The sequence below is a fragment of the Alligator sinensis genome, unplaced genomic scaffold (assembly GCF_000455745.1).
Source record: "Alligator sinensis unplaced genomic scaffold, ASM45574v1 scaffold255_1, whole genome shotgun sequence".
Lineage (NCBI taxonomy): Eukaryota > Metazoa > Chordata > Crocodylia > Alligatoridae > Alligator > Alligator sinensis.
Window position 1 is genome coordinate 1358906 of NW_005842270.1, and position 12221 is coordinate 1371126.

At 64.3% G+C, this 12221-nt stretch overlaps 1 protein-coding gene across 4 annotated transcripts in view; it reads right to left on the minus strand.

The window, feature by feature from the left end:
- Positions 1-8258: 8258 nt before the first annotated feature.
- Positions 8259-12221, minus strand: part of ZFPM1 (zinc finger protein, FOG family member 1) — a 75427-nt gene continuing 71464 nt past the window's right edge. For all 4 annotated transcript variants that reach the window (XM_025209183.1, XM_006027883.2, XM_025209184.1 and 1 more), the window contains 4 exons: positions 11991-12215; positions 11626-11721; positions 11284-11433; positions 8259-10989 (listed from right to left, as the gene is read on the minus strand). In XM_025209183.1, the coding sequence (XP_025064968.1) occupies positions 8708-10989; positions 11284-11433; positions 11626-11721; positions 11991-12215 (2753 nt within the window). In that variant the 3' untranslated portion in view covers positions 8259-8707. The remainder of the gene's footprint in view (positions 10990-11283; positions 11434-11625; positions 11722-11990; positions 12216-12221) is intronic.

The following is a 12221-nucleotide window of genomic DNA, read 5'->3' on the forward strand; positions in this document are numbered from 1 at the left end:
CCGGCGGGCTGGGGGGGGGGGGGGGGGGTGGATTTTGGAGGCCTGGTCTCCCCAATGTGCTCTTAAGCAGCAGCTCTAGGGTGCAGCCCCCCACAAGCACAACCAGGGCATCAAGCCAGCAGTGTAAGCATGCTTCCTCGGAGCACCCCGCCTCTGCAGTGCTTTACCCCGCAGCCCATGCCAGCAGACCCACCTGGGCTAGCTCCTTCTCACACCCTGCAGCAAAACTGCTCCTGTCGGAGCCTGAAAACAGGAGGATCTCAAACAAGACAGGACGGGTGAGCTGGGGGAATCGGCCCCGGAGGGGCTTGAACACCATTGCATTGATCTGCCGAGTCTGATTGTCTCAGCCCCCGAAGAGGCCGACTGCCAAGCTGAATTGGCACGTCGGCCCCCGCCAGATGCACGCAAGCATGTTCCTGGCTTCTCTGCAGCTCCGCCGGGCTGCGCTGAAGGAGCTGGCAGGTGACTCAGAGCAGCCGCACGGGCTTGCGGACAGCCGCGGGCCCGAGGCACGAGGCTTCGTAGGGAGCCGTGGCAGGGGCTGTTACTGCCAGACTCGGAGCTGCAGCCCCAGCCTGTATCCCCAGCGTGTAATGTGGCCCAGACCAGCACATGTTTGAGCCAGGAGCAACCTGCACACCTGTGTGTGTGGACATGCATCAGGAACAAGGCTGCTTTAAAGGAGCGGGGTCTTAGTAAATGCACTCCCTTCCGCTCTGTGGAGGATCGTGGCTGCATCGCTTCCCTTGTCGTGGGATAGGAGCAGGCATGCAGCGGCTACACCACATCAGCTCCGGAGCAGTAAGTCTCATCCCCATCTGATGGTGGACTTGTACATCTGTCCAGGCCCTATGAGACAGACAGTGGATTGTCTTTACTGCTTATGCTCTCTCTCTGTCTCCATTTGGCCCTGACTACCTCCCCAGCATCCTCCCGGGATGCTTTGCTGGTTCTAGCATAGGCGCAGCAAGGGTCCCATAGCATTTCCAGGATGCTTTAGGGCCCCAGCATGCTTGGAGCTGTACAGTGCCGCTCATCCCATGATGCCTCCAGAGCTACAAGAGGCCTGCCCAGGGCTCAGGCACTAGGTCTTACTGCGATGACCCAGTGTTGAGCACGTCCTGACAAGGCTGCTAGGTTCATAGAGACACCATACCCATGCTTAGTCGACGAGGGAGCCCCTGTCTGACCCACTCTCCTGCTCCGGGGTAGCTGCATGCTGGCTGCAGCTTTGCAACTTGCCCGGCAAAGCCCTCCGGGAACCAGAAGATTGGGGTAACCCTGCCGGGGTGTAGGGCAGCACCCTGGCCTCTTGTGGAGGGATTTGCATGGTAAGCAATGCACGAGAGCTCAGTGCTGGAGCCAGAGCTGAGCCCAGGAAAGAAAGCTTGCAATGAACTCACGCACCCAGAGCCAAATGTTGCCCCACCCCAAAGGGACAAGCAGTTTGGTGTGATGAGGAATGAGGAAGGCGGAGAAGGGAGCCCTTAAGCTGGAAAAGCCGTACCTTCTCTGCACAGCTCCTTCCCATCCCAATCTGCCCATCGTCCCACTAGCAAACCCACCACCCCACAAGCTTTTGCTCACTGGCTTTGATGCCACTCCAGCCATCAAATGCCTGGGAAGGTTACAACGCAGGCTCCTCTCCTCTCCTCTCCTCTCCATCCCTGCAGGAAGCAAGCAGCAAAGCCCGGAGGGGCTGCAATCAGCTGCTTTGATTGCACCGAACAGGGGGCATTTTTGGTGGCAGGGGTGTGGGGTGCCCAAAACCTTAAAGAATTGCCGATGCCCGGAGGGGTGCATGATCAGTCCTGCACCCTGGTGAGGGTGTGCCCTTGGGACCCCCACCATGCATCACCCTGGCCATCATCTGCTGGCAGGGACAGTTGCTGATACGGGGGGGCTTTGGTCCTGGTGACAAACTCCAGCAAAAGAACAAGCATCAACAGGCCATGAGCTTTGAGGGATGAGTCTGCCTGCACCACGGCCTCTATTTTTGCACACGTGCTCCCACCCACACAGACACAGATGCAATTCCCCTGAAGACACAACACCTGAGACTGCGTTTTAATACCTCTGTGCTTGCCAACACCTGTATGCTGGATGGATGCACAATCCCAGCGGTTGCACACACAACTTCCCAGCTCCATGCCTTGCAAAAGAAGAGGGCCAAGGCAGCTGTCATTTTTGCACTTGGGCTGTTGTAGAAACCTGGGCTCTGCCTCGGTTGCCTGTTCAAACCTCTCGGACAAGCTCTTAAGGGGCATGGAGTGGTTTGGATGGTGCTAGGCCAGTTACGCTAAATTATAGGCAGCTACGCTGTTGACAAGGGGGAGAAAGGGGCCTGGTGATCACTGGATGATCCGATAAGAAAGGGAAAATATGCACTCATGAGCAAAAAGGCACTGAAAGGAACGTGAAAAGAGCAGCCGAAAAGCTGGAGGATGAACGTACCAAGTTAAAAATTCACTCGTGAACCGGAGATCATATGAACCGAAGTGCAGGTGGGCACACTTTGCAAGTGAAACAAGTCGAGATGAACATTTCGACACAGAGGGAGTTAAGATTGCACAAGATGGGGGCACCCAAGAATAAATACAGGGGTCGGGAGACCTGTCCTCAGGGGAGCATGACGGGCAGATCCTTGGAGAGCCCTACCGTGCCATGCAAAGGCACGCATTGTGCTTGGGCATCTCGGTGCACTGTGCTCTCTTCCCATGCGAGTACCTGACAAGCGGCGCTTTGTGGCCTTGACCTTCGTCACACCACGTCACAAATGGGGGTGAGACGGCTAGGACCCCCCCTACAATCCTCCTTGCATTAACAGCCCAGCGGGAACACAGCGACACGTAGGCTTCGAACAGGTGCTACAGACCCACCTAAACACTGGGCTCGTCTCAAACCTACCAGGGACTGAAGTTTGGATCAGACAGACCCTAGCAATACACCCATCCTTATGCTAAGAGCTGGAATAACAGCAATCCCTTGCACGGTGAGTCCCCACCAGGCCGGCTGCCTCTTACAGAAGCAAAGGGGAGAAGCCACCGCATTTGTGGGGTGGGGGAAACTGGGTTTCACAGGCTGGGCACCGGCAGAGATGGGAAGTGGGTTCCTTGCTGTCTCAGTGCCATGGTTTATGGGCACTCAGCAGCTCTGGGGATACTTCCCAAGCTGCTCGGGCCTGGCTTTGTCTCTGCTGATGATACCATCCATTGCCACGGCTGATGGAGGCTCTCACTGGTTGCCCCAGTGCAGAGTTGGGGGCTATATTCCTCTCCCAGCAGCTGTCTGTAGGAGCAAGGGGAGAGTGGAGATCAGCATCGGCATCTGAACCTGGGAGCAACACTTACTGACACAATGATGGGCAGACTCTGCAGTCTCCCCTCCGTCGGTCTGTGCTGTCAGGGGACCTCCATTATTCAAGCCACCCGGGGAAAAAAGCAGAGGGGAGAAACCCAGTTCAGACCAGTGTCCCTGGCTCCAGCCCTTTTAATGGAGTCCACTGGAGTCGGGAGCGTGGGGCCGGGGCAGGGAGCTCAGACATCCCCAAAGGGACACATGAGCAGAGCTGTTCCCAGCTGCCAGTAACAATGAGGAAGCCAAAGGGGAAACTGAGGCACAACCAGGCTAGAGTGAGTTGCCTAAGGACATGCCGTGAGTCAGTGGCAGAGCTAGGGCTAGGACACAGGTCTTCCTGTGCCCCCAACCTGGCCCTGAGGCCTGCTGCCCCTGCAAGGAAGAGGGCAGAGCAAGGCCAGGGCACAGGTGTGGCCCCCTGGGCCCGGACACACGCGGCCCCTCTCTGCTGCAGGGGACTGGAGGGGACGAATGCACCCTTGAGACCTTGCCCAGAGACCACGCCACCCGATAGGCACCGCATCCACTCCCCTCCTTGCACCCTTAACCCCTGGGCTCCTCCAGCCCTTCAGAGAAGCCAGGTATGCCCCCAAGAAAGCAGGAAAAGAGGCTGTCTGTGTCCCCTGACACCTCCCTTCCTAGAGCACCCCAGCCTTACCGCTCCTTGCTGCTGCCAGGCTCCTCTCCAGGGCAGCAGCCTGGGGTAGGGGCAGTGCCATCCTACCCCACGCCTGTCTCACCTGGGCTCTGACTTAAAGGCACAGGGCCAGTAAGGCTGGAGGATCCCATCTGTATTGCTCTTCTGTGCTAGGAGGAGGAGTAGATGGGTTTGGGCAGCTTGGAGGGCGCCAAGCCTGCCTGGTGGGGTGCAGGGTGCATGGGGTCTCCTGCGCCACTGCAGCCGGGAGAGGATGTTGCTGCCACGCACCGAGCCCCTCCTTGGGGCAATGCATTGCTGCTGGACTCCAGCGATGGGTGGTGGTGGTGGTGGGGGGAATGGAGGGGCTGCCAATGTCTTTGCAAGGACAAACAACCCCCTCCCTCCCCATATAAAAGCCCTCGGAGAGCTGCAGCTGCTGCTCCTGCCATGCCGAGACTGTAGCTAATGCACCCTAGCGCCATTCATTACCCTGCTAATTAGCAAGCAATCAGAGCTGCCCTGGTGCGACAATGTCACTGGCGCTAATTGAGGTCAGTGGGCACTGCCATTTGCTCTGGGAAGCATAGGGCACCGGGCCCTGTTGCAGGGGCATCTCTGGCTAGGATGCAGCTAAGTGGGGAGGCAAGCAGGCTTCCAGCAAGGGGCTGGGTGGGAGGTTGCATGACTCCTCTGTGGCTTTAACCCACCCGCTTTCCCTCCTGCTATGCCCGCATCCCTTCCCCCAGAAGCACAGGGGCACGTGGGCCCCGGCCGGACCCCCACTCCTAGCGCAGGTTATTGAGCCCCTGCTGCCTTTGCTGCAATCCTGCTCCAGGCCGGCTCACCGGGGCCGTGCCATCCAAGCAGAGCTCCCTCAGCTCCCCTGGGAAAGGGGTCCTGGTCCCCACCCTGGGCCAAGGTATGGTGTGCATCCCCAGGCAGGGTCCCCCACAGCCTGGGAGAGAGCAATGGCGACGTCCCCACGAGAGACCCCCAACGTCTTGTTGTAACAACGGGCAGCGGAGACAAAGGCTTTGAGGGGGCTTTGGAAGCACCACGTCTCTGCTGCAGATGGATGGGGCCCAGCTGAGCATCTGGCTGCCACATCTGGGAGCCGGGGGCAGCTGTGCCAGCCTGCCAATGCTCCAGGCCCGGCTCCTGCCTGCCAGCTGGCGGGCACCTCGTCTATCGCGTGGCGGCACTGATCACGCGCACAGCCCATCTGCTGCCTGTGCTGCTGCTACGTACACACCCGGGTGCAAGGAGGAGGCAGGGAGCAGGGGGGGGCATCCATGCACGCCCTGTTGGCACCCATGGCAGGGCAGATGCTGAGGCTGGTCCTTGTGCTGCATCCATCCCTGCGGCATCTGAGCCCCCAAGCTCCTGGCTGGCTCACAGGGGTGATCCTGTGAGCGCTGGGTGCTGGAAGCACGAGCTGCTGCGTGGGGACTGCACGCCTGCGCACCTGCTGCAGGGGGGAGCCGGCTGCGGAGCAGGGTACCAGGCAGCTGCAAAGCTGGGCTCCATTTATTTAGTTCTCCAAGCCCGAGCGCTGCACCAGCTCTGCTATCCCAGACTCCCCTCAGCCCCTTCCTTCCCCCAGCCAGGTCCCTCCATGCCCTGGCACCCAGCTCCCCACAGGCAAAGGGGCTCTCAGGGGTGCCACCCAGTCCCGCTCCACAGCCACGATGCCATCCCGGACGGCCATGGCCACCTGGCAGCACAGGGCCATGGCCAGCTGATCCCGGTGGGGCTTGGCCAGGCCCTGCGCAGCCCCGGCCAGGATGGCGCGCAGGGCGCTCTCTGCCTGGGCGTGCACCTCTGCGGCGAGCTGGGGGAGCACGGGCGCTGGCTGGCCTCTCCCCAGCTCCTGCATGGCTGTGGCCAGGATCCGGTGCACGGCTCCGAGTGCCTGCTCGTACACGGCTTGCAGCACCGGGCCCGGCGGGGGTGGCTGCGGGGCCGTCGGTGCCCGCGCAGCTTCAGGGTCAGCTCTGTCCTCCCGGAGCTGTGCAGAGCGGGCGTGAAGCTGGGTCAGCTGCAGCAGGGCCTGCGCGGTGCTTGCCAGCGACTGCTGCAGCGCTGCATGGGCCCGGGATACTGCCCGCAGCTGGGCCTGGTTCTCTGCCATCACTCGCTCCCAGGCTGCCTTTGCTCGAGCCCAGCTGGCCCTCACCTCCTCCCAGCCCGTCCAGCTCTGCCCTGTGGTCTCTTGGCTTGGGGTCTTCATCTGCACCTAGGGGAGAAAAGAAGCATGAGACCAGGTCCCTCCTTGAACCGCCTATCCCTGCCAAGGCTTGGGCACTTCGGCTTCAGGGTCACCCATGCAGCCCCTGGCATCGCTCTCAATGCACTGATGCACCCCCGGAGCACGCTGCCACCCAGACCCGGGTGCCCTGGTGTGGGGCTGGGGTCTGCGGGACAGCAGCGCTGCAGGGACCGGGGTGGCAGGGTTTCATCGGGGTTCCCACCAGCCTGGCTTTTGCCGTGGCCTCGCTCACCTGGCCCATCACGGCCGCCAGCTCAGCCTGCACTGTCTTCAGCTCAGCTTGAGTCTTTGCATGGCTGGTGCTCAGCCTGGCCCTGGCAGCGCGCAGCTGGCCCTGCACGCGGCCCAGCCTGGCCGTCACGCTCCGGTCCGTGGTGGCCATGCCTAGGGAGCAGGGCACCAAGGGTTGCATCGTCTGCGTGGTCCACGCGGATCCAGCAACGACAGCCCATCTCCCCAGGGTGCCGGGGCAGGGGCTCATGGCCCATCCACGCCAGCCCTCCCAGGTGGGCAGCACTGCAAGGGCAGCCTTGGAGAAGCCCTTGGTTAGATCTCAGCAGGGCAGGAGGGTGCAGCATGGGCTTGGGAGCGGGGGTCTGGCTGCCCCCATGGGGACAGCTGGCACAGCATTCGCTCGCCCATGGGGGCACATCCAGGGCACGGGGGCTCCCAGGGACCAGTAAGAGGTGTCTGGTGCCTACCGCAGGGCTGTGCCAGGACCCCCGAGCTGCCTTGGCTTGTCCCAGAGCCACTCAGCCCCCAGCCCAGCCAGGACCCCCTCCCTGGTCCAGCTCGTGCTTCCAGAACCTTCCCTTGCCCGCTGTGACATCAGCGCCGCGGGGTCCCGTCGCAGTTGAGGTCACAGTCGCGTCATGCACTTGTGTCCAGGTTCTGCCTCCGGGGAACTGGACACCTGGGTTTTCCTCCCTGCCATCAGGGTCTTACCTGCAGCCTCTCTGCCTGGCCCGCTCAGCATCGGGGAGGGTCTCACTCCTGCTTGCTCTGGCTTTGGGCCCAGCTGCTGCCTCAGTTTCCCCCCAACTCTCGGCTAACATCATGCACTTGTGTCCAGGTTCTGCTAACATCAGTTCCCCCCAGCTAGATCCCCTGGGGAGGCCTATGTGGTGCTTGGCAGGGGCCGAAGGGGCTCCTACTGCAGGGCTGCTTTTCTGCTCCGTCTAAGCTGGAACAGGCCAGGCTGGGGGCTGCTCCCTGCCAGAGGCTCTTTGGCCCCAGTAGGAAATCCCTCCTTGCAGTCGCAGGCAGAGGGAACGTCCCATCCCGCATACAAGAGCCCAGAGGAGCCCACCGCCAGGCAGTCAGGGCACTTACCAGGTCCCAGCAGGGACTCGAACCGGCATCTCTCTGGTCCCCCCTGCCCTGGGGCTCCGTTCGCACCCCTCTCCCTCAGGCTCTGGAGGGGGCAGATAGCAAGAGCCCCCACCCTGGAGTCTGGCCTCCCCTTCATCACCGTGGCAGACCGTGGCCAGGAGGAGATGCAGCCATAGGGGTTGTGCCAGGGAGTGCCCATGCCAGTCAGGGGGGGCAGAGAGCAGGGCACCCCCAGGCTGTGACCGTCCAGCCCAGGGTGCAGGGATGGCCACGCCAAGCAGGCACAGACCCCAGACACCTGCTGCAACCTCTGGCACCCGTCTGCCTGTATGGGACTGATGGGGGGCAGCTTCCTGGCATGCCTAGCACAGCGCGGCTGGGCCGGGGGCATGGAGAGTGCTGCCCCGTGGATGGGGTGATTTCCCCCCAGCTCAGGGTGGGCAGCACACCCCTGCCCCAGAGCCACGGGCTGTCTCGTGAGAACCACGCGCCGCATTGCCAGGGCATCCCTCCGGCACGGGCACCTCCAGCTGCATTCAGGCCGGCTCCATGCTGCTGTCTGGAGTCAGGAACGTGAGTAGCCCGGGGTGGGGGGGGTCCCAGTCCCCCTCCCCTGCAACGGCGTGGCACAGGGACACAGTGAGGCACAGCGCTCGGAGACGCATTTATTTATGTACACGCTGATACACGCGGTCCCACGGGCGGGCAGCGCGCGCGGCCTCAGTGCTCTCACGTTTCTCAGTCCAGTCCGTAGCGGCTCTACACAACCCCCACCCCCAGCACCAGCTTGGTGGGATCAGGGGGGGAGAGACGGACACATGCACACATTTCAGGAACCCCATGGACACCCCCTGGTGCAAGCCACACGTGCACGTGTATGCGTGTCCCTCTGAGCTGCTTGGCTTGCACCCGTGTAGTGCAATCGCCCTCTCCAGCTGCAACCCCCCTTTATGTTGGGGGGGTGGGGTGGGCAGGGCTTGGGGGGAGTCCTGTGTGCCCACGGGGCCTTGGAGACCCCGTGGCTGCAGTGGGCACAGGGGCGAGGGGCTGGGCCCATGCTGAGGGCATCCCAACAGGCAGGTGGGGAACGGGGCAGCCCCGTGGCTCTACTTGACGTGCTCGGCGGCGTGGGAGGAGCAGTAATACTTCTTGTGGGCGATGAAGGTGGAGAGGCTGCTGAACTTGATGTTGCAGAGGCGGCAGTACCGGTGGTTGCCGTTGGGCACCGGGCCGGGCAGGGCCTTGGCGGGGGGCGTCTGCACGCTCTTGTCCGTGTACCCTGGCGGCGTGGGGGGCTGCAGGCCGGCGTCCCTCAGGGCTTCAGGCACTGGCGAGAGGGTCAGGGGGGCGGAGGGCGAGCCGGCGGGCAGCGGGCTGCCGTTGGCGGAGGCCGCCGGCTCCTTGCCGTTGAAGCTGTCCTTGCGCAGCCGGGCAGGGGGCTGCGGCGGGGAGCCAGCGGGCAGTGGCGGGGGCAAGCCAGCGTCCGGGGTGCAGCCCCCCAGTGTCCTGGCTCCTGCTTGCAGTGCAGCCTCGGGTGGCCCATGGCCGGCCACTGACAGGGCCACGAAGAGCCCGTGGGCGCTGCGGAAGTGCTCGATGAGGTCCCCCTTGACGGCCCCATTGAGCGGGCAGTAGGGGCAGACGGACAGGGGCCCCTTGGCACCGGGCAGGGGCACGGCCTTGGTACTGGCGTAGCGTTGCAGCGAGTCCAAGCCGGGGTAGGCGGCCGGCAGGGCCAGGGGCTTGGCGCCGGGGCTCGGCGCAGCCTTCTCCAGCTTGACGCGCACGCCCTCGGGCTCCTCGGGCGGCAGGTCAGGGCTGCTCCGGGCTTTGAGCAGGGCTGGTGCCCCGCCCTTCATCTTCTGCAGCTGCTCCAGGGCCCCGGCTTGCAGCGGCGTGGCAGGGCAGTAGTACTTCTTGTGCGCCAGGTAGCCGTCCAGGCTGTGGAAGCTGATGCGGCATGCCGTGCACTCGTGGTAGTCGGCCAGGGGCAGCAGCGAGGCGGGCAGCATCTCGCCCTGCCGCCGTGGCTTCTTGCTCAGGTCGATGGGGCCCTCGGCGTCTGGGCTGGAGCTGGGCGACGGTGCCTTGGCAGCAAGGAGAGCGGGCGGCAGTGCGGCCCCGGCCGGGGGCTCGGCGGGGGGCAGCTCGGGCAGGCTGTGGGCAGGGCTGGGGGCACCGTGGATCTCGTAGAGCTTGCGGCGCTTGCGGGTGCGGACGGGCTGGGGCAGGAAGGGCCCCTTGGCAGTGCTGGGCCGGCGCAGCGGGGGGTCGTGGCGCGAGGCGCAGTAGAAGCGCTTGTGCACCACGTAGGTCTCGTGGCGGCTGAAGCGGATGTTGCACGCCTCGCACAGCGTCCGGCTGGGGTCCTCCTCCGCCTCGTCCACTGAGCTGCTGGGGCTCGGGCTGCCCTCGCTCGCCCGCCCGGCCCCGTCCGCCTCGGGCGAGCCCCCGGCTTTGGCACTGCCACCGCTCCCTTCCTCCACCTTGGCCTCTGGGGCGGGCACGGGTGGTGTGACGCCCCGCTCGGCCTCTCCCTCGGGTGCGGGCAGGGGCAGGCTGTCGGGTGGCGGGGGCGAGAGCAGGGCAGGGCCCTTGGGGGCAGGCGGCGGTGGGGCCTTGGGCTTGCGGGCACCGGGGGGGCTGTCCTCGGACAGGTGGCGGCTGGAGCAGTAGAGGCGCTTGTGCACGTAGTAGTTGTTGATGTTGTTGAAGGTGATCTCGCACTCGAAGCAGGTGGCGCCTTTGGGCACCGGCGCGCCGGGGAAGAGGCCGGCCGGTCCTGCCGCACCCTGCCCCTGCTTCAGCCGGCTGTGCACCAGCTCCGACATCTTGGCCAGGATCTCCGAGGCCTGCGGCACCACGGCTGCCTCGTGGCCAAAGACGTACTGGGGCAGGAAGACCGTGCCACCCGCTGCCGGGTCGCTGGGCACCGGGCTGGACCCGGGAGTGGGGCTGGCCAGCTCCGACTTCACCTTGGTCGAGGGCAGGCTGCGTGGGGAAGATGCCCGGGACGAGGTATCTGGATCCATCCCCGGGCTGGCATCCCCCTTGGCGCCCTCGGTCTCGCCCGCGGGGCTGTCCGGTGGCTCCTCCTTGACCCTGATGGGGGGCACAGCTTCGCTCGAAGTCGAGGAGCAGGAGGAGGAGGAAGAGGTGCCCTCCCCATGGGGAGTCCTGGCCTCGCCGTTGGGCATCTCGTCGGCCGGGGCGTGGGCTGGGGAATCCGGGCACGGCAGGGGCTGGGCGGCTCTGGGCTCGGCGCCCCCCAGACCGGCGGGCAGCGGGCCGTGCCGCGCCACGTGCTGCTGCAGCCCAACCAGGCCGTCTGCCACAAACCCACATAGGCTGCACTTCAGAGTTGGGGTGGTGCCCGGCTGGCTCAGACCTGTGGGTAGAGGGTATGGGGTTAGTGATGCAGAGGACCCCCCTCCTGTCCCACGCTGCCTGCCTGGGGTCCGTACAGTCTGGAGATCCACCGCAGCAGCCTCCTCCGGGCCTCTCTGTGCCCCAGCACTGGAGCAGCTGCATGCAGGATCCCACCCACCCCCATGCGGAGCATCAGGCATTAAGGTGCGCGATGCACGCCCCCCCCCCAGGGCAGCTGCTGCCTTCTTGCAACAGGGGTCAAGGCCACTGAGCCTTCCTCTGCCAGGGACCGCTAGAGCCATGGGCAACTCACCAGGTGCGAGGGGCTTGGCGGCAGGGAGCCCCGGCCCAGGGGAATACACCTCGCCCTTGGAGCCCGGCTGGCAGATCATGTGGTTGGTGACGAGGTGGCTGTAGAGGATGTCTCGCGTGGTGGAGATGAAGCCGCAGCTGTGGCACACGCCTGGCAAGGGGCAGCGAGAGGGAGAGCTGGAAAGGAGACGTCAAGGGGCGCGCGCCGGCACTGGCGTCCTGCCCGCTCCGCTCCGCAGGCAGGGACCCGGCTTGGGACTGAAGGGCCAGCTGGGTGTGAATGGGAGACCCCCTGCTCCCACCCAGCTGGGCTCCCTCCGCCCCCCCCCATCCACACACCCACCATTCAGCGTGTCTGTGTGCACCTTGAGGTGCCGCTCGCAGTTGGCCTTGGTGGTGAAGGCAGACAGGCAGATCAGGCACACAAACGGCCTCTCTCCTGCAAGACAGGCACACGGACGAGTGACGACAGGGCACAGCATGTGCTGCACCTGCCCTCTGTGTTCAGGCCTGGGGGCTAAGGTTGAAGGCTTCCCTGGGCCTTGCGTGGCTAAGACATGCGAGTCCCTAAAGCAGCCACATGCAATAGATCCAGCCACCCTGGCACCAGAGAGGTAGGCACAGGGTCCTGGCATGGGGGAGGACTGGAGCAGATGGGGAAAATGCACCAGAAGCTGCATCTTGGCATCGCCACCCCCTGCCCCGTACCGCTGTGGCTGCGCATGTGGATCTCCAGGGAGCTGGCGCTGGGGCAGCTCTTCTTGCACTGGGGGAAGGGGCAGACGCGCTCGTTGGGGTAGGTCTCCTTGGGCTTCTCGTCGGTGGCGGGCGAGGCGGAGCTCTGCCGGCTGGCGCAGTAGTACATGAGGTGGGCTTGCAGGTTGCGCTCGCTGCGGTACCAGATCCCGCAGTCCTTGCAGGGGAAGACGTCCTCTGCGG